At 33.1% G+C, this 20715-nt stretch overlaps 1 protein-coding gene and 1 non-coding gene across 2 annotated transcripts; both read left to right on the top strand.

The window, feature by feature from the left end:
* The first annotated feature begins 18741 nt into the window (after positions 1 to 18741).
* Positions 18742 to 18815, top strand: TRNAN-GUU (transfer RNA asparagine (anticodon GUU)). The gene has a single exon. It is a non-coding gene; the product is annotated as a tRNA-Asn (tRNA).
* A 582-nt stretch (positions 18816 to 19397) lies between these two features.
* Positions 19398 to 20483, top strand: LOC142635896 (AAA-ATPase At3g50940-like). Its single transcript, XM_075809951.1, has 2 exons — positions 19398 to 19785; positions 20134 to 20483. The coding sequence occupies exons 1-2, from the start codon at positions 19398 to 19400 to the stop codon at positions 20481 to 20483; spliced, it is 738 nt and encodes a 245-aa protein (XP_075666066.1).
* Positions 20484 to 20715: the final 232 nt, after the last annotated feature.

Raw genomic sequence — 20715 nt, 5'->3', positions numbered from 1 at the left:
TGTGCCACGTATCTTTAGAGGAAATCTTTTTTTTTACTTTTTGAATGTGCAATAACTTGTTTCCTTAAAGAGGTAAGAAAAGGACTGTATGTGTTCTAGTTAAGTAATTGAATAAAAGAATATATTATACATCAGACAACTTGCATAGCCTATGAGTGACAAGAAGAATAAAAACACGTTGCCAACTAGGCAAGTCGCAACAATTTTACGACAAGGTTGCGAATTGTAAGAATATATTGCTTGTTTTCTAATATTTTTATATCTAGTGTAAATATGCCAACACACACATTCACACACATTCTATGACTAGGCAAGTCGCAACCATTTCATGACTAGCTAGGTTGTGAACTGCATGATTAGACTGCTCTATTTTTTGATATTTTTTTTTATCTTCTATAAATATACTAAACACACATTTTGTGTATGTTGAATTTGGTAAGAAGGAATGATTTCAGTAGATGCTTTGAAATAATGTTATTAGTGGGTACAATTGGAATAGGAAAACAACTTTTACCCAAATTATCTATAAGAATTACAAGATTGTAAAACATTTTGCTAACAATTTTGGTTATCCATACCCACATATTTTGGTTTGAAACTTTTTTAAAAAGTTACACTTGAAACTCTTAGTAATAGAAGTGTCAATGTTGTGGAATTGGATACACATCATAAGCAACTTGAATATGGTTTTTGAAAAACTTTTACTTATAATTGATGGCGCATGGAATGTAACTCATTGTGATTGGGAGCACCTAAGAGCTGAAAGTAGAGCTAACAAAATTTTAGCTACCAAACAAAGTTAAACAATTTTAACTATTATGGGTGCTAGTAAAAATTGTTTAACTTTGTTCGGTAGATAAAATTTTGTTAGCTCTACTTTCAGCTCTTAGGTCCTCCCAATCACAATGAGTTACATTCCATGCGCCATCAATTATAAGTAAAAGTTTTTCAAAAACCTCATATTCAAGTTGCTTCTGATGTGTATCCAATTCCACAACATTGACACCTCTATTACTAAGAGTTTCAAGTATAACTTTTTTAAAAAGCCTCAAACCAAAATATGTGGGTATGGATAACCAAAATTGTTAGCAAAATGTTTTACAATCTTGTAATTCTTATAGATAATTTGGGTAAAAGTTGTTTTCCAATTCCAATTGTACCCACTAATAACATTATTTCAAAGCATCTACTGTTCTTACCAAATTCAACATACACAAAATGTGTGTTTAGCATATTTATAGAGGATAAAAATATATCAAAAAATAGAGCGGTCTAATCATGTAGTTCACAACCTAGCTCGTCATGAAATAGTTGCGACTTGCCTAGTCATAGAATGTGTGTGTTGGCATATTTACATTGGATATAAAAATATTAGAAAACAAGCAATATATTCTTGCAATTCGCAACCTTGTCACAAAATTATTGCGACTTGCCTAGTTAGCAACGTGTTTTTATTTTTCTTGTCACTCATAGGCTATGCAAGTTGTTTGATGTATAATATATTCTTTTATTCAATTACTTAAGTAGAACACATACAGTCCTTTTCTTACATCTTTAAGGAAACAAATTATTGCACCTTCAAAAAGTAAAAAAGAAGATTTCCTCTTTTGCGAAAGAGACAATCTATTCCTTTAAAGATACATGGCACACCATTTTTGTAATATGTTCTAAGAAGAAATATATATATACTCCAATCTATCAAAACAATAATAAGCATCCCATTATTTCAATAAGCCATGAGTAATTACTAAGTTGGAATATTCACTTACCAAAGATATTGGAGTTTAGTTGATCAATGGAGAGAAGCTGGGAAAGAAATGCAGAAGATAGAGACTCACTAGCTCATGCGGAAGAGAAGATGAGTTAGATTAGTGATCCTTTGCTAAAAAGTTAAAATTAAAAGTGACCCACTGCAGGCACTCCTACGGTCCTAAAGTGATCCATTTTTTTAGTGATAAAAATTTGCTAAGTAAAATGAGTAGCAATGAATGTTATTAATAAATATTAGAAAGTATAATGAATAATATCATAATCACTTTCAAAAAATTGGTGACACATCTACTTATAAAAGTTGCCTCATAAAATCCCTCTTCATCTCTCTCCCATCGAAACCACATGTTTAACAATCAATGCAAGAAACTTCACAATGCTCATGGATATTGTAGTAGTCAAAACTCAAAACAATAACTTCCAATTATACCAATATGTTCTAAGAAGGAAAAAAAACAATCCAATCTATCAAAACAATAATCAACATCCAATTTTTCCAATAAGCCAGGATTAATTAATAAGATGGAAAGTTCACTTACCTAATCAAGTTCCAAATATATTGGAGTTGAGTTTAGTTGAATGGAGAGAAGATAAGAGAAGTTGAGAGTGCAAATAATAATCGATGTCCAAAGTGTAACTTTTACAAAAATCATAGGACTCAAGTACTTTCTATCCTAAATACAATTAACCCTATATATATTAAAATCGGGAAAAATATATGATTTATTCATTGTCTACCAAAGAATAGGAATTGAAGCCTTATATATATAATTAGTGGTTCAAATAATTTAATAGTTAAGGTCTAGGGGTCTTTCTGGATGGGGAGAGAAGAGCTATAGACTTAAGGGAGGAGCCAAGAGTTTTTTCGGAAGGTAATGCAAGGAGAGACACAACAAAGTTTGCATTTTCTCAACAAAATTTTTTGTGGGGTGCACAAAATCAAGAAACATTTATGATGCTTGAATTAAAGTTGTGAAATGAAAAAAATAAAAATTAATGAGTGTGTTTTAGATAATATATATATATATATATGATGCTTGAATTAAAGTTGTGAAATGAAAAAAAATAAAAAAAATTAATGAGGCGTTTTAGACCAAACCACAGGTGGGTAAATTATAATTATCCCATATATATATATATAATCAAGAGACATACACAAACGAGGAAAAATTAGCAGTTTTCTTTATTGTTGAGTACCAGAATCAAGTAAAGTTGTTGCATTCAAAGTAAGTGAAAATCTCAGGTAAGTTCCCATAAATTCCTAGAGAATGTTATTCTTGTATTTGGTTTTTGATCTCAAGCTAGCCACAAACTTGAGCACCTATATGTGGAGGCAAAAGAAAGCAAATTGTTACCTACAATACTTAACTTCTATGTCAACATGTTAGAGATAAATGAGAATGTAGACAGTTCTATCATCTCAAATAACCAAAGTCTAGACGATAGTCAAGTGAAGGCTGTGAACGCCCCAAAAAAGGAGAAAAAAAGAGAGAAGAAGCTAGTTTAGGGCTTTTTCTTTATTTCTTTTGGTTTATCACACATTAGGTCCTCAGCAACATGGCTCTTTGTGTGCATGTATTTCTAGGGTGAGGTGTGTGTTTGTGAATCTCTTTTTCTTATTTTTATTTTAGGAATTGCCACCAATCATTGATTTTGTATTAGGTGTGATTGGTCATCTATGAGTCTAATTCATTTTAAGTTACCAAATTAGCTATACCAATTTTAAAGGGTTTGTTAATTAAGGTAAACAAAAAGTCTTGAACGAAAGATTGTGGACTTGGAAGTTTGGTTACGCGTGGGGAAGGTGTTAGAAACCCCACAACGCATATCCAAAGGATAGTACCTAATTTTAATTTAATTCAAATATTATCTTTTGGTGAAGAAATTAGATAGTTGACAATTTGATTCTTTTTGAAAAAAAGTTTTGCATACATACATACATACATATATACACACACACACACATGTGAGTACTTACATACTTATAATATACCATGTGAATATTTAAGTCCGAAAATATTTACAATCAAAGCATGTGAAATATATACATACATAACAAGTGAAGGCTAAATTTAAATACATATAACTAGCATGTGAGTAGAATATAGAGGGTAAGGCAAATAGTACCTTGCTGTTATCCACCACATCTTTCTCATTTCACATGCATAAACACAACAGACCAAAACATTAATGCAAAATGGGGAGGGGCAAGCATATTAGCTAGATTGGGACCCGAATAAAACATGTGAATTTCAAAGAGACTATCAGACAATTTTAATCTATCAACATGCGAATTTGTTGACCAACAAGACACTTTGTTCATTTAAAGAAATTAAAAAGGGAATTTGGTGACCGTAGGGGCCAAAATGTAATTTTGGAAATGTTTTGGGGTCAAAACACAATATTGGAAAAGTTTTGGGGTCAAAGTGCAGTTATGGGTCAAAATACAATTTTAGAAAAGTTTTGAGTTCAAAATACAATTTTGAGGGGAATTTTTATGATTAAAACATTATTTCAGGAAAAATGAGAATTAAAACATGATTTGGAAAAAATTATGCTTAAAACATGATTTTGGAGATTTTTGAGATTAAAACATGACTTTGGGAAACATTATGGGAATTAAAATGTAAATATGCAAGGTTTATGGTCCAAAATGCAAATATGAAAAAATCACATAGCATGCAAATATGAGGAAATATAGATCAAAATGCGAGCATAAAAAATATGAATGACATGTAAATATGCAAAATATAGGAAATATGATGGCATTTTATTAATTTATGGAAAAACATGCATGTTGATCTTTATTAAAAAGTGGCTGAATATGTGTATGTGGGGTTTAATCCAAAGTGTGGGCTTAAGAGCTGCTACTGGGCCAAGGTCTCGGACTTGAGGGTTGGATTGTGAAAGGGCCGTAGGGCCACTCACGGATTGGGCTCAGTATTGTGAAAAGCTATGGGCTTAAACTCTAATCCGGGTTGAGACTCATCAAAAGGGTCGGATCCAGCCCAACCCAACTCTAGTAGTCCCTTTTTGTGGTTCATAGGGGGCGCTAAGCGGCGCGTGAACCACAAAGAAGGTGGTGTGGACGCTAAGGCCGCATGGGTTGGCCACGAGCCACAGCCACGAGCCACAGCCACGATGGCGCGTGAGTTCTGTATGAAGCGCGTGAACAGCGCCAGACAGTGTAAGCTACTGTGTTCGAGTGTATGCTCTGCTGAGGTGAGCAAAAATGGGAGCATGCATGCATGTATGTGTATAGTGTAGGTAAAACTAATAGACACATGAGAGAGAAGCAATATCAATATGTAGCATAGATCAGAAGCAGAGTATGTATTGTCCACAACAACCCACCTCACGGCAACACCCCAGAAGAAACCCAGCCCAGACCCACGGCAACAGCCCACCTCACCACCACAGAAACACCCTACCACCACCACCATGCACGAAACCTACAAAAAAAATCAAAGAAAAATCCACAAAAAACCTACAAAATCTGAATTTAAAAGGAAAACCCATCCCTAAATCAAAACTCATACCAAATTCTAACGCCAAAACCCATCGGAAGCCACTCCAAATCAAAACCCATGAACCATAAATCAACCCATTGCTACAATCAATCTACCTCAACCAAAACCACTGCATCACAGAGCTCAAAATCCAGAAAGAGAGCGGACTTTTTTTTGTTTGACATAAATGAAAGAAAGAGAGAGCAGGACTTGTGAGAGAGCAGAGACTACCATGAGAGAGGAACTGTAATGTTGGAGAGAGGAGATGTTGATTTATAATGATACAACCTTGCTACGGTATGTTATATAAATAAAACTTTACTGTAGCAGGTTGCAATATTGTTTTAAGTTTCCATACCCAGTTACAAATACAATGTATGTTTCTTTTTGTTTTGATAGCTATACACGTACGTTTCTTTTTGGGTTTTCACTTTCTGTACATTAAAACTAACTGTACCTGAAAATGGAAACACCAAAATTAAGGGAAAAGCATGTATCATTCACGTGATGCTGGTCTTCCCAAGCCCAAGCCAGAGACTTTGATTGAGAAGATCAATGTAGTCTTACTTACATCTTTAAGGAAAGATATTACTGCACCTTCAAAACTTTAAAAAATAAATCTTCCCCTTTAGTGAAAGAGATAAGACGTGCTCCTCTGAAGATATGCAGCACAACACTTTGGTGAAAGCTCTTCAACTTCAAGACGTTCCTCAAGTTTTCACCTTGTAAAACCTTCCTTTTTATTATCCAAGACACCTGAACCATTTCATGCTTATCGATGCCAAGATTAAGCTGCTACTAGACAGTAGAGACAAAACTAGATTTTAATTTACAATTAAGGTGCCAAAGCATGAACCAGCAATACTTATTTACATTTGTTTTTTTTTTTTTGAGAAACTACATTTTAACTTAAAAGTTCATGTATTTACATTTTTTTTTTCCTGTGATGATAATTTATATATTCAAAAAAAAAATTATTTGATTTTGTATAATATTCCAAAAAAAATTCATAAAACTGCTACCGTATACACCAATAAGGCTCATGCTGTGAGAAGCTAAATGTATAGTTGTATACACCTCTAGATTGATTGTATAAAGTTTTTTTTTGTTTTTTGGTAAACAAACTATTCATTACACAAACTAAAACATATTGCATAGAGTTTTTCGACTTGTAGAAACCTTCAACTATAGTAGTCTAACATTCCTATATCTGGTGCATTCTTAAAATGATATATATATATGTGTGTGTGTGTGTGTGTTTTAATATCATGTAAGACTTTAAAAAATCTTGTAAAAATATGCCATAAATATACCAATGTACGTATGTATATTGACAAAGTTTTCCCCTAATATATAACATGACAACTCATAAAATTAGCTATATATTATTTAAATAAGTCACATAATTATCAAGAGTCTTGTAACTTAGTTAACAGCTCTCATATACAAAGTGTTTAGGAGTTTATAAGGAAATGATTCAAAAAATAAACTTTTAAAAGTTTAGTATGAAAAACAAACTTTTTTTTTAATATTTAAGAACCAAAATAATATTTACCATATATTTTTTATTTTGAGATCTTTTTAATTGTAAAATTAAATTATAATAAAATTTCGAAAATCACATATCATGTGCTTAATGAGATGTAACTTGTTAAAGAAAATTATATAAGTAAATATATTTTCAAAAATCAAATATCATGATTGAATGTGTTAGAGTTAATAAGCTCAAACTCACTATTATTTGTACTAGTAGTCTAGGGCTTAGTTGTTTATATGTAGTCTTGTTATGGTTCATTGTAATACAAGTTTTGTACTACACTCTTATACAATAAAGATATAATTTTTAAGGGTTTTCTTCATGAACATATACCAATAAGGCTAAATCATGTAATTCTTGTGTTCTCATGTTTCTATTTTATGTTTCTTCTTCCACATCTATTCTAACATATATATGTGTTAACATGGGATAACACACTAATATATTTAACAAAATGAATCCCAAACCTCATAGACTGAATAACAAGAAATGAACAACACTAATTGGATATTCATTAAAACATTTTATACGAGTGAACTTTATAATAAACCTGTAGTATTCTCTCTCTCTCTCACCAACAAAATTATAAAGTAGTGGAAAAGTTGTTTTGTGTCATTAATTTTTTTTTATTTATAAAACATAGGTTGACTATATATGTGTGTGTATGGAATTAAATTTTCTATTTTCGCACCAAATTATCTAATTTTCGCATCTTCTTAAAACTATATTTTTGTCTAATAGATTTTTTGGCTATCTCATTAGTGCAACCTGCAGGTGGAATATGGGACAACAATCTTAGTCCAGAGGATAATCAAGTGAAGTCCATGGATTGGAGGAAAACAATAAGAAGCCAAAAGCCAAAGTCGGACCTGCAAATGGAAACACCAAAAACCAAGGGAAAAGCATCAAGCAACTTGTTCAAACTTCATTCCTTGCCCAATAAGTACAGCCCTCACGACTCACGTGATTCTGCTCTTCCCAGCCCAAGCCAAACTCTTATTGAGAGACCAATGTAGTCTGTCTTACATCTTAAAGGAAACCTGTTGCTGCACCTTCAAAACGTAAAAAGAAGACTTCTTCTTTGGTGAAAGAGATAAGATTTGTTCCCCTCAACACAACATTTTGGTGAAAGCTCTTCAAGACAAGGCCCAAGTTTTGTCCTTGTAAAATCAAAGAAGTTAATACTGTACTGAAAACTGTATCGGTTTGGCCACCTGTACGATATATTTTAGGTAACGGTCAATACCGGTGTACCGTTTTGGGTTTACCGCTATTTTATATATTTAATATATATATATATATATATATAACAATAAATGTGAATTTCAGGATTACCTACTTAAAAAAATATTAATATAGTCTTTGGGCCTACTGGCGGCTCCACCTAGAGTGCAGGGTGGTCACAGCACCCACTCTCACTTGGAAAAAAAAATTAATTATTACGTGTAAATTTTAAAACATTTGTGATTTTTTTATCTTTAAAAAATATTTGGAACCACAAATTTTTTTAGACTCAACATATTTATACTTCAGACAAAATTTTATAACAAACTTGGTTGTAGATTAAGACTATAACTCTACTCAATATTTTTTTTATTGAATGTGAATTTTGATAAATCTACCATTGGATTAAATTTTTTTTTCTTAGATCCTCTATACTTTCAAAATTTCAAATATCAATAGCTATGTCATCACTCAAATTTTTAAATTTCAAATTTTTGTTGTCTAAAATTATACACATTTTCTCAAAAAAAAAATTATACACATAAAAATAAGACTAAATAGTAAATAACTTCTAATTGACATGAAATTTGACATGTGTTTTAAGAACATAAAAAATATACAATTTAACGTTTAAATTTTCAAAATATATAACCATATTAATTTTATTAGTGAGACTTGTAGCCAAAGCCCAAGAAAATTTTTATGAAACTACAATTTTGAAAAAGATATAATTTGTAGCATTAATAATGTGACTATCATGCAAAGATTTCAAAATAAGAAAATTTAAAAAGAAAATTGTAAGCCTTATATCTTTGTGTGTGTATGTGTATGTGTTTTTTTTTTATGGTCAATATATGAAGTTCTATTTTTATTAAATTTTGTATAATTTAAGTTTCTTAATGACTACTCTAAAAAATATTCCTGAAACCGCCCCTGTTTGGGCCTTGGAATTCACTCTAAAAAGTGCCTTCTTTTGAGTCATGATCCATGAACATTGGGGGAAATGGAATGATGACACAAACATGTTTATTGGGGGTGCAAAAAAAAACTCCCTTTCAGTTTTGGCCACAAATTAATGAGAGTTTGATAGTCATTGCCAATTAATAGATATGTGATATATATATATATATATATATATATATATATATATATAACATATATATATATATATATATATATATATATATATATATATATATATGGGTTTGGTTAATGTGTGTCCTAAGAGCACACATTAAGCAATTTATTTTTGGAAACATTTTCTTAAAAATTGAAAAAGTTGTTAATACTTTTTCAATTCCCGAAAAAATATTTTCAAAAATGATTTATTATTGTGTGCCCTAAGGGCACGCATTAGCAGAATCATATATATCCCGGCCTTTATCTACAAATGCAAAACTGTTTTGCTGTTGACTTCTTTATGGGCTTAACTTTTATAATTCTTTGTAAAATTTTGGTGAAAATACATTTTTGGTTCTTATATTTTAGGTCAATTTTTATTTTGATTCTTAAATTTATTTTACTATTAATATGGTCCCTAAAAAAAGAAAATTGATTTTATTTTGGTCTCTATCGTCAATTGATTAACGAAAACTTCATTCGTGGCAGACGGAGTGCTATGGTTGCTAACACGACGCTGATGTGACTATTAAAATATTATTAAAAATTTTATTTAGAATTTTTTTAAATGTCATGTTAGTATTTCAATTGATAAAAACTTTAAACAAAAAAATTTTAACTCCTCAATTTTAATTTTACTTTTAAAAAATAAAAAACAAACAAAAAATTTACTTTTTTAGTTTTAAACGATTTTTTTATTAATCTAATTAAATTAATTAGAAAATTCAAAAAAAAAATACCATTAGACCATTTTAGTTTTAAGTGTATTTACTTTTTTTAAGTGTGTTGGTCAAAAGTGTATTTACTTTAAAATTCTTCAATTTTTTTATTTATTTTATGATTAGACCATTTTAAGCCATGATTTGAGTATATATATATATATATAGAGAGAGAGAGAGAGAGAGAGAGAGAGAGAGAGAATAAGATGAGGCCCGCGGTTTGGAGCAATTCCAAAGGAAAGGGGCTGGCGGTGGTTTAAAGAGTATGGTGTAGAGAGAGCAGATCCAGTTTGGAAGCTAGTTTACTATACAATGTATAAAGAGTACGCTTCTTTCTTTTCAGTATATTAACTAGGTCTGTACAAAAGTTTGGAAGCTAGTAGTTTACTATACAATGTATGTTTCTTTCCTATCAAAAAAAAAAAAAAAAATTGTATGTTTCTTTTTGTTTTGATAACTCTTCATGTACGTTTCTTTTTGGGTTTTCACTTTCTGTACATTAAAACTAGCTGTACCTGAAAATGGAAACGCCAAAATTAAGGGAAAAGCATGTATCATTCACGTGATGCTGGTCTTCCCAAGCCCAAGCCAGAGACTCTGATTGAGGAGATTAATGTAATCTTACTTACATCTTTAAGGAAAGATATTACTGCACCTTCAAAACTAAAAAAAAAAAAAAAACCTTCCCCTTTAGTGAAAGAGATATATATTAATATGACATGCTCCTCTGAAGATATGCAGCACAACACTTTGGTGAAAGCTCCTCAACCTCAAGGCGTTCCTCAAGTTTTGACCTTGTAAAACCTTCCTTTTTACTATCCAAGACACCTGAACCAATTCATGCTCATCGATTCCAATAAGATTAAGCTGCTAAAAAAATTCATGCTCATCGATGCTCACGTGATTCTGCTCTTCCCAAGCCCAAGCCAAACTCTTATTGAGAGACCAATGTAATCTGTCTTACATCTTAAAGGAAACCTGTTGCTGCACCTTCAAAACGTAAAAAGAAGACTTCCTCTTTGGTGAAAGAGAAGATTTGCTCCTCTCAACACAACATTTTGGTGAATGCTCTTCAAGACAAGGCCCAAGTTTTGTCCTTGTAAAACCACAAAAGGTGTCTAGGATGTTACCGTTTTTTATATAGCCTTTGGGCCATGGAATTCACTCTAAGAGCATCTACAGCAGTGGAGCTAAAATTTTAGCAATTTAGTTCCACAAAAAGTTACTTTATCTATTTTACCTACTCATTTTACAAAACATGATGCAGCAGTAGATCTATTTTAGCTTTCAACACAATAAAATAATATAAACATCATAATAAAATAATATATCCCACTACCCAAAAAATATTCAACCACAATTTAATTGGAAAGGTGAATAATTTTTTTTTTTTTTTTTATAGCTCTCGGCTACAGTGCTCATGTATTGATACATGAGCACTGTAGTACTTTAGTTAAATTTTTTTGCTTTACCTCCACTGTTGCAGGAGGATTTTTTTGTGTTTGAGTGGAGCTAAATAACTATAGCTATTTAGCTCCACTGCTGCAATTGCTCTAAGAAGTGCCTTGTTTTGAGTCATGATACATGAACATTGGGGGACATGGAATGATGAAACAAACATGTTTATTGGGAGTGCAAAGAAACCCCTATTCAGTTTTGGCCACAAATTAATGAGAGTTTGATAGTCATTGCCAATAGATATGTGATGTATATGTCCCTTTATCTACAAATGCAAAACTGTTATGGGCTTAAGTTTTATAATTCATTGTAAAACCTTTGGCCAAAATGGCTTATGCCCTTTTTTATTTTTTATTTTTATTTTATTTTTTCTTTTTTATCTTGCAAAATGCCCAATGTTTGAAATTAATTAGAAAAATGTTCTTGTTTTGAAACTCGATTTTCTAAAAATCGAATTTCAAATGTATAACTTAATTTTTGGAACATCGAGTTATAACGAACTTGGACTTAGAATTTTTTTTTTGAACTCGAGTTCCATGTAAAGTAATCGAATTCCACTTGAATTTTTTTGAAGGAAATCGAGTTCCAAAAAAATTCAGTTCGCTATAACTCGATTGTCCAAAAATCGAGTTTTAAATTGAAATTCGATTATTATAAAATTGAGTTTCAAAATAGGGGCATTTCCTTAAATAATTTCAGACATGAGACATTTTGCTGAAAAAGTTTTGGCGAAAGGGGTAAATGTTCATTTTCTCCTAAAACTTTTTGTACATGGTTAGGTCATCAAATTTCCCAATTCAAGAAAACAAGAGATGGTTTCAACATACTCATCTGTGCATAAATGTAGAAAGATAAAATTGATGGTGATTGATTAAGGTTCATTGACTAAAAAATGTAGTTTTTTTACTATTTAGCTTATTTTTTCTATTATTTATGAGTCCCATTATACTTTCTGGTATTATTTATAGGTCTCATTACACTATTTCAATTACCTTTTAGTTTTATTTACAGTACTTTCTGCAAAAAAATTTCAATTTCAACTAAATAAGTTGTTCTCAAATAGACTCAAGTAATGAAGAGAAATGGTGGGTCGACGTGGATAGTGTTGGCGTGGGTGGGTCAGTGGTATGGTTTCAAAATGGTGTGAAGAGATGAGGAAAAAAAGAAAGAAAGAAAGAAAGAGAAAGAAAAGAAGAAGAAGAAGTAGCTATGAAGAAACAAAGAAAAAAAAGTGAGAGAAAAAAAGAATTGCGCATGAAAAAAGAAGAAGAAGAAAGAACTAGGCATGTGACCTGGAGAAGAAAGGAAGAAATAAAAATAAATAAATAAAAAAAGAAAAAAGAAAGAGAATAGAAAGAAAAGAAGAAAGTAAGGTGGGAAAGTGTTGATTCAATAGGACCTATAGTGGCGTTTACAAACGCCACTATAGTCCCTTGCAAGTTGGTGAGAGAGAAGAGTAAAATAACAAAAACAAAAACATAATTACCATTTTTGTCTATGCTATTCTAAATTTGGAATGGCATTGTAGCTCAATGCAAAAAAATTTGGCATCTGCAACCTTAGAGCATTCACAAGAAAGCTCATAAAAGATAAAAACTTTTTAGCAACTCATTCCAAAAAACACACTACAACAATGTTGTCATTTCTATAAATTTTGGCAAATGAGTTAGAGCATTCTCATCATTGTAAATTTTTTAGCATTTAGCATCTAGAAAACCAACTTTATAACATTTAACACATCACTTTACAATACAACCTACATCAAAACTTCTATTTTTTTTACCACTTCATATATATATTCTTTCTTTATTATTTTTTTATTCCTCCTTTCTCTCCTTGTCTCTCTCTCCTTTGTTTCTCTCTTTCACAACCCAACTATTCTCAGCACCGCCGACCACCACACTATCAACAATCACCACAAAACCCACCAAAAACCCACCACTCATACCACAATCACCACAAACCTACCACTCATGCCACAAGTAACAAAAAAAAAACAAAACAAAAAAGCCTACACCATCGCTACCACCACCTAGATCCATCTACAACCACAAACCATAGTAGAAAAAACAAAACAAAAAACCCCTCCACCATCACCGCTACCAGCCAAAACCACAATCATCGAATCGTTGGACCCACGACCCACAATCCATTAAAAACACTGCACCGTGACCCACGACCTATGACGGATTTTTTTTTTCTAAAAAACCAAATCCCTAAAACAATTTCATTAGTTAGCAAGGTTTCGAAACTATTTAGGAATCTAACAAATCGAGTCCGTCGAACTCGATTTTGCTCTTTGAAATCGAGTGAATTGGGGTCGATTTCCCATTTGAAATCGACTGTTTCATGCTCAAGTTCCATGACAACACCAGACCAAGCCGAAGAAACCCAGAAAACCAAAGAATGAAACCTAGAAGAATACCCAGAAACAAAAACTGAAGAAGTAGATGAAGAAGGCAAAACCAAAGAAGAAACTCAAACCAACAAAGAAGAAACACAAACCAGCGGTTCCAGGAGGCAGCGACGGCAGCGGTGACGAAGCTCTACGAAGGTTATCCATTGATTTTCTTGTCTGGGTCTTTCGATTTGATGACGCTTCGTTGTGTTTTCTTGTTCTGGTCCGATGCAGGGAAATCGAGTTGTGTAGAGTCGAGTTCCATGGAAATCGACTCTCAACGACTTGAATTAGCACAGCAAAATCGAGTTTTATGCCCTCAATTTGTTAGATTGCTAAATAGTTTAAAAACCTTGCTAACTAATGAAATTTTTTAAGGGATTTGGTTATTTTGAAAAAAAATCCCCCATGACCATCAGATCGTCGGACCCACGACCCATAGGAACCAAAACCATGACCATCAGACCGTTGGACCCATGACCCATGCCCATCAGACCACAATCGCTGACCATCAAACCGTCGCCGCCACCACCCACGAGCATTGGACCATCAGACCACGACCCACGACCATCGGACCACGACCCACAACCCAAAATCAAAACCCATAGTCATCAAACCCACGACCCTGACCTGATACCACGACCCACAACCCAAAATCAAAACCCATAGTCATTGGACCCATGATGGCCTATAATTGCAGAGAATAGAGAAGAGAGAATTGAGAGAGGAAAGAGAGACAAAAATGAGAAAAAAAGTCGCTGGCTGGAAAAAAAAAAATTTACAATCCAGACTGTTATTGATAACAACTCGCTGTAGCTCAATGCTAAAATATTTAGGATTTAGCATATTTGATGTAGGTGTGTTTTTATCATTTGAGGTACTAAAAATGCTGAAAAATAGCATTTAGCTTTGATAAGAATGCTCTTATAGTAGACTGCCATGGATGTTATGGTGTTCCAAGATAATTTTGGCCATCTACTATAGCTCAAAACTTATTACCAAATGACTGCTCTTCCTAAACCACTACATGCCTTCTCTTATGCATATATTGCTAAATTACCAATTCTATGTTCTATAATCTACACAAACTAGTACTTTTATTTTTGTTTAAATTGATGCTAAGATACTCTTTTATTCCCATATACTTATCATTTGCTAATTATCATTTTTATGCGCTTTTGGGACTCTATAAAGTGATATAGGCATATAATAAGATGCTCTTTTATGCCATTTTTTATTTGCTAATTATGATTATTATCAAGTTCTCTTAATAGATTAAGCTTGTCAAATTTTAGTTTTTTTTTAGTTTTTTTGTTAATTTTAAGCTTAAAATTTATGGGGATTTTCTAATTACTTCTGTCTAACTCTTTATGGTACAGCATCTTTCTACTTTTTGTTTTATAGATATAAAACTTTCAAAACTCATCAATGTATTCCTCAATATGTGGAGAAGAATCTATCATTTCAACCTCAATAGAATGAGCATAACTGTTATTTTCTTGGTCCTCTTCCCTTTTGGCTTTTCAAGTTAGTATAGGTGTTAAGACAACGCTTCATTTTCATTATACATAATTTGTCTCAAAACCATGATGAATGAATTCATGGTCCATAGCAAATTGATCAAAGGTTCTCCAATCAAGACTCAATTTATAATATGGAGGATCCAAGTCAAATGACTTAAGACCTGTTCTAAATGATGTGAATATGCGAGCTCAAAGTATGACCAAGACACCAAAGTATTAAAGTAATTAGCAGCTTCATCCTCCAAGATACATCCAGGAGTAGGGTCAACAAGTCCCTCAACAACTCATAATAAGAATAAATATTGCTTTCTGAATTTGAAATCAGCTAGGAATAGGAAGCAAAATTCCAGGCATTTTCTCAAATACCAAGGAGGATTTTCATATCTGGGTCTTTTTGGTCTCCAACTAAAATACCAAGACCAAGGCCGCCAGTCTTTCCATTATGCTTAATTATCTGGGAGCTACTCCTCCATGGGGACAGGGATAGTGAGTCACCAAATGAGAGCATCTCCCCTAAAAGATTATCAAGTCACTGCAAAATGAGAAATATCCTCTCCTCCAAGGAAGGTTTTGGGACTTGTAAATAAGTTTTGAGAAACAGAAAGTGATTTGCCCTTTGTTGCCTTTGATGCAATGAGGACCAAAATGTTGTTGATATTGGTGAGGGAGGAGGAGAATAATAAGAAGAAGGATTAGAAGAAGGAGGAGGAGAAGAAGAAGAAAAATTATCAGAATAAGAAGCTAGTTTACAAGACTGGAGATACTGAATACAATAGTCCAAGTCGACATCTTTTTAAGTAACTCTTCAAATTTGTGTATAGATAAAGAATTATCAAAAATAGTTTGTTTGATTTTTTTTAATTTTTTTATTTTGCAGGTTTGCTAGAAACACAACCTAGCAGGTAAGAGAAATAGTAGTTGTATTTATCTAATTTTTCTTTTAGGTGCAATAATGTTTTATGGTATTTCTCACTTAATTTCACATATAATCTGCTATACAAAAAGTAGATAATTGAAGGAACCGTCAACATCTAAACCTTCCAAAGGTGGTGTTTTACAACCATCATAATCTAAATCTACAACCACAAACCTTGATCTTGGTACGCATTTTTTTTGTTGTGGCTGTATAAATCGAATTTTCTTTAAGCTGCAAGAATGTTTTATAGTATTCTTCACTTAATGTCACATATTATCTACTATACAAAGAGTAGATAATTGAATTGTAGGCGTTCTATAACCGTCAAGATCTAAACATGGTTCCAAAGGTGGTGTTTTAAAGGATAGGTTTTGGTTTGCTATTTATGTTAGAATCTAGGAAGCACCTGCACGAATATAAGTGCAGGTGTGGTACGGGACAGCGACACGACAATTTTTGAAAAAGTAAGACACAAGTGCAACAGGATACGTTTATTAAGCCAAATGATATAAATTAATGAATGTAATATCATTTAATGAAGGTAATATATATTTTAAAAGAAATATCAGGCCAAAATAGGAAATTAATATTATTTTTTAAACATTATAATTAGTAGTTACTGTTTACAAACTATATTTTTTACTAGCATCTCGAGTCTAGAAAACTCGATTTTGGCTAAAATCGAGTTTCAAAGACTCGATTTCCATGGTTTGATCACGTCTGATGTGGCGTTTTGTCCAAGTGGCGCCCACTTGGAAATCGAGTCTTAGAGACTCGATTTATAAACTAAAAAAATCTGTTTTAAGCCTTCATCTATTTTAAGCCTGCATCTCTCTCTCTCTCTCTCTCTCTCAATGAAGCCTCCATGGCCGATCGGCCTCCATGACTCGATTTATAAGCCTTTTACAAAGCAAGTATAACCCTTTACACATTCTCATCTCATCACTATCAGAGAAGAAAGAGAGAAAGAAAAAAGAAAAAACCCAGAAACAGAAACAGAATCAAGTTGACGGGGGTGGCTTCAGACCAGCTTCAGCTCGGAGTGGGTGGTCATCGATGCTTGTGGCTAGCCGTGGGTCAGGTTCAGATCGCCGTGGGTCACCCACTTTGCTCCGTCGCCACAACCTCTAGATCCCCTTCTCCTTTGTCGCCATAGCCTCTACATCTCTTTGATTTTGCCACTATTGCTTCGTCTTCCTCTTCTGGCGTGGGCCTTGTGCCGTCGGTGGTCATGGGTGAGTTTTTTTTTTTTCTCTATCTTTCTTCTCTGGTGGCGGATCCGGTCTGTTTAGGGGTGGATTTGGTTGGATTTATGCTGAGTTGTTGGATTAATGCTCGGATTTGTGGGTTGTATTTGATAGTCGCTAGTCTGTGCTTGTAGATGGTGGTTGATCTGTGTTTGTGTTTTGTACTCCAACACTTTCTGTGGGTCGCCGTGGGTTTGTGTCGTGGGTTGAAAAAGCTGAGTAGAATGGGTTTTCTTGGTGGATTAGTTATGGTCTGTGCTTGTTCTTAGTTGATCTATGTTTTGAACTCCAGACATTTGAAAATTTTTGTTTTACAGATATAAATCGAGTCTCTAAGAATCGATTTCCATGTGGAAGTCACGTGGAAAAAATGCCACATCAAACGGAATCAGACCATAAAAATTAACCCTCAAAGACTCGATTTATAGGCCTAAAATCGAGTTTTTTAGACTCGAGATGCTAGTAAAAAATATAGTTTGTAAACGGTAGCTACAAATTATATTGTTTGGAAATTATTGCTAATTTCCCATTTTGACCGAAATATCATAATAATGAATAGGGTGAGCAGATTTGTTATTTTAAAAATCAAGCTTGGGTCTTTTTATAAATAAACGAACATTGTTGGGACTAGGAAGCTCCCTTTTCACCTAAACTCCATTCCACCACCTGCCTCGTGCAATGACTTCTCTACTTGTATTTCTACTTTATTTCAAAATCTCATCAGTTTTACAACTTACAATACTAAATTGAATTCCATACTAATTTGTATCGAAGTAGATTTTACAAATCTTCCTACAATCCTTCTTTGAGAGTTATTGAGAAAATTAAAACTAAATAAGAAAAAATAAATATAGTTTATATTTACGTATGACAATTATAGTTGTTTATAAATTTTTTTTTATTGATTATTCTGTTATAATATTGATATTTTTTAAGGTTACTTTTTGAAATATTGTCTTTACAACTTCTCTCGTGATAATTTGAAATCTTGGCTCTGTCACTATTTCATGGGAGAATATAAGAAAATGTGCAAATAAAAAAATTTCAGAAAATGTCCTTTCTATGATTTATAAATATTTTTTGACCAGCTCCTTTTGTAATTTTTTTTAATATGTTTTCACCCATAATATTCCAACCAATAACCATTAATTACCCCCCATCCCCCCCCCCCCCCCTTCCCAAATTTTCTTTTTTGGGTGTTTCTGCTTTAAGCTTTCTTGTATTTTCTAAACTCTAGTTGCAGTTCATGATTCTGCTTTTTTCGCTTTCTACTCTATAGGATAAGGTAAAGTATGAAAAAGAGGATGCATTAATAACAAAAGCTGGAATAGCTCAGTTGGTTAGAGCGTGTGGCTGTTAACCACAAGGTCGGAGGTTCAAGCCCTCCTTCTAGCGGATTTTAGATATTTTTTCCTTCCATAAAAAAACTGGGTTCTTTAAACCCAAAGGGAAGTCCAAAATTCTTTATGTTTTCAAAAGTTGGGCTCAAATTTCTTTCACCACATGGGGTGGGATGAAAAACTGACATCGGTTTGGTTGAGTTAAGTAGATTTTTAACCAAACCCACTATGTTGGGTAAAAAAAAATCTAACCCATCAGAAAGGTCTAATCCAACCCACGTGGATTGGGTTGGATCAGAATCCATGGGTTGGACAGTTTTTTTTTTTAATTATTATTATTATTATTAAATTGAGCATTTAAATAGCACCACCACAAATAAGAGCAAATTTATAATTAAATAATTATGAGCATATCACTAAACAAACACATTATTTGAGGAGAACTTAGAGTTTTGGTTTTATTTAGGAAGAGTGGCAAAAAAGTAAATACTAAAATTATATAATATATATTTCAAATTTTAAATATGTATTAACTATAGATGGATTAGGTTGGGTTAGGCGAATTTGTGAATCTTATGACCCGAACCCAACCTGATCCACTATAAAAAAAAATTTCATAGTCCAACTCAACTCACCAATGAACGTGATCAATCTCAATCACCCAATGACCTTTGAGACCCTTGCTATGGACTCAAAGCTCAAGAAGACATTGATTGAGGATTTGAACAAATTTTCGAGTGGGAAGGAGTATTACAAAAGAATTGGGAAAGCTTGGAAACGAGGGAGGGTACTTGTTGGCCCTCCTGGCACAGGCAAGTCAAGGTTGATTGCAGCCATGGCTAATCACCTAACCTTTGACATCTATGACTCGGATCTAACTGACATCCACTTCAACTCTCAGCTCAAGTCTTTGTTACTCAGCATGTCTGGCAGATCAAAACTTGTCATAGAAGATATTGATTGCTCTACTGAGCTGGAAAATCGGGATTCCAAGTCTCAACCATGGAATCATGGCAACATTAAGCTTAGTGCGATTATAATATCTACCATTTCTTAAAAATGTCATTATAAGGTCAGTATGTAACAATGCCCTCTAGTTAACAAAACTCATTGAGATTAAGAGAGAAAATGGTAAGAGAGTACTTGGTGGTTTAAGCTTTAGGAGAACATCATGGCTAAAACAAGTTAAAATTTGGGGCATTTGTTGCTACTTGCTAATACTTCTTGTATCATAGTCTGAAATGATGTCTTGGTGGTTTAACCTATAGGGGAACATCATGGCTAAACCAAGTAAAATTTAGGCATATTTGTTACTACGAGTTATATCATAGTCTGAAGAAATATGTTTTCTAACAAGTGTTCTTTTCAACATATGACACTCTCAGGACTGCTCAATTTAATTGATGGTCTTTGGTCATGTTGTGGTGATGAACGCATCATTATCTTCGCAACTAATCATAGAGAACGATTTGACCCTGCTTTGTTAAGACCTGGACGTATGGGCATGCAAATTTGCTTTTACTATTGCACCATTTCTGCGTTCAAGCAACTTGCATTTAACCATCTGGAGCTTCGCCATCATTGTCTCTTTGAACAGGTTGAGAGGCTTATAGAGAAGGTGGAGGTTACTCCTGCAGAAGTGGCAGAGGAGCTGATGAAAATAAACGACCCTGAAGGCTCCCTTCAAGGCCTTTTTGAACTTTCTTCAAGACAAGATAGTTAACGAGATGAAGATAAGGGAAACAGAAACTGAGTTCTAAAAGGGCAAGAAACAAAATTTTTGGTAGTTTTTCATTTGACCTGAGTTTTGGTTCCTGAGGTTCTTCATTGAAAATACATGGCATAGTCCTACCATCCAACCATGCTCTGAACAAATTCAGGGAAACTGTCTTTCAGAGGACACTTAAACCCCTATCCATGTCCATTCAGACTCTCACACAAATATCATCGTTATT

Source organism: Castanea sativa, chromosome 5 (genome assembly GCF_040712315.1).
Source record: "Castanea sativa cultivar Marrone di Chiusa Pesio chromosome 5, ASM4071231v1".
Classification (NCBI taxonomy): domain Eukaryota; kingdom Viridiplantae; phylum Streptophyta; class Magnoliopsida; order Fagales; family Fagaceae; genus Castanea; species Castanea sativa.
This window is presented reverse-complemented; position numbering and strand designations above follow the sequence as displayed.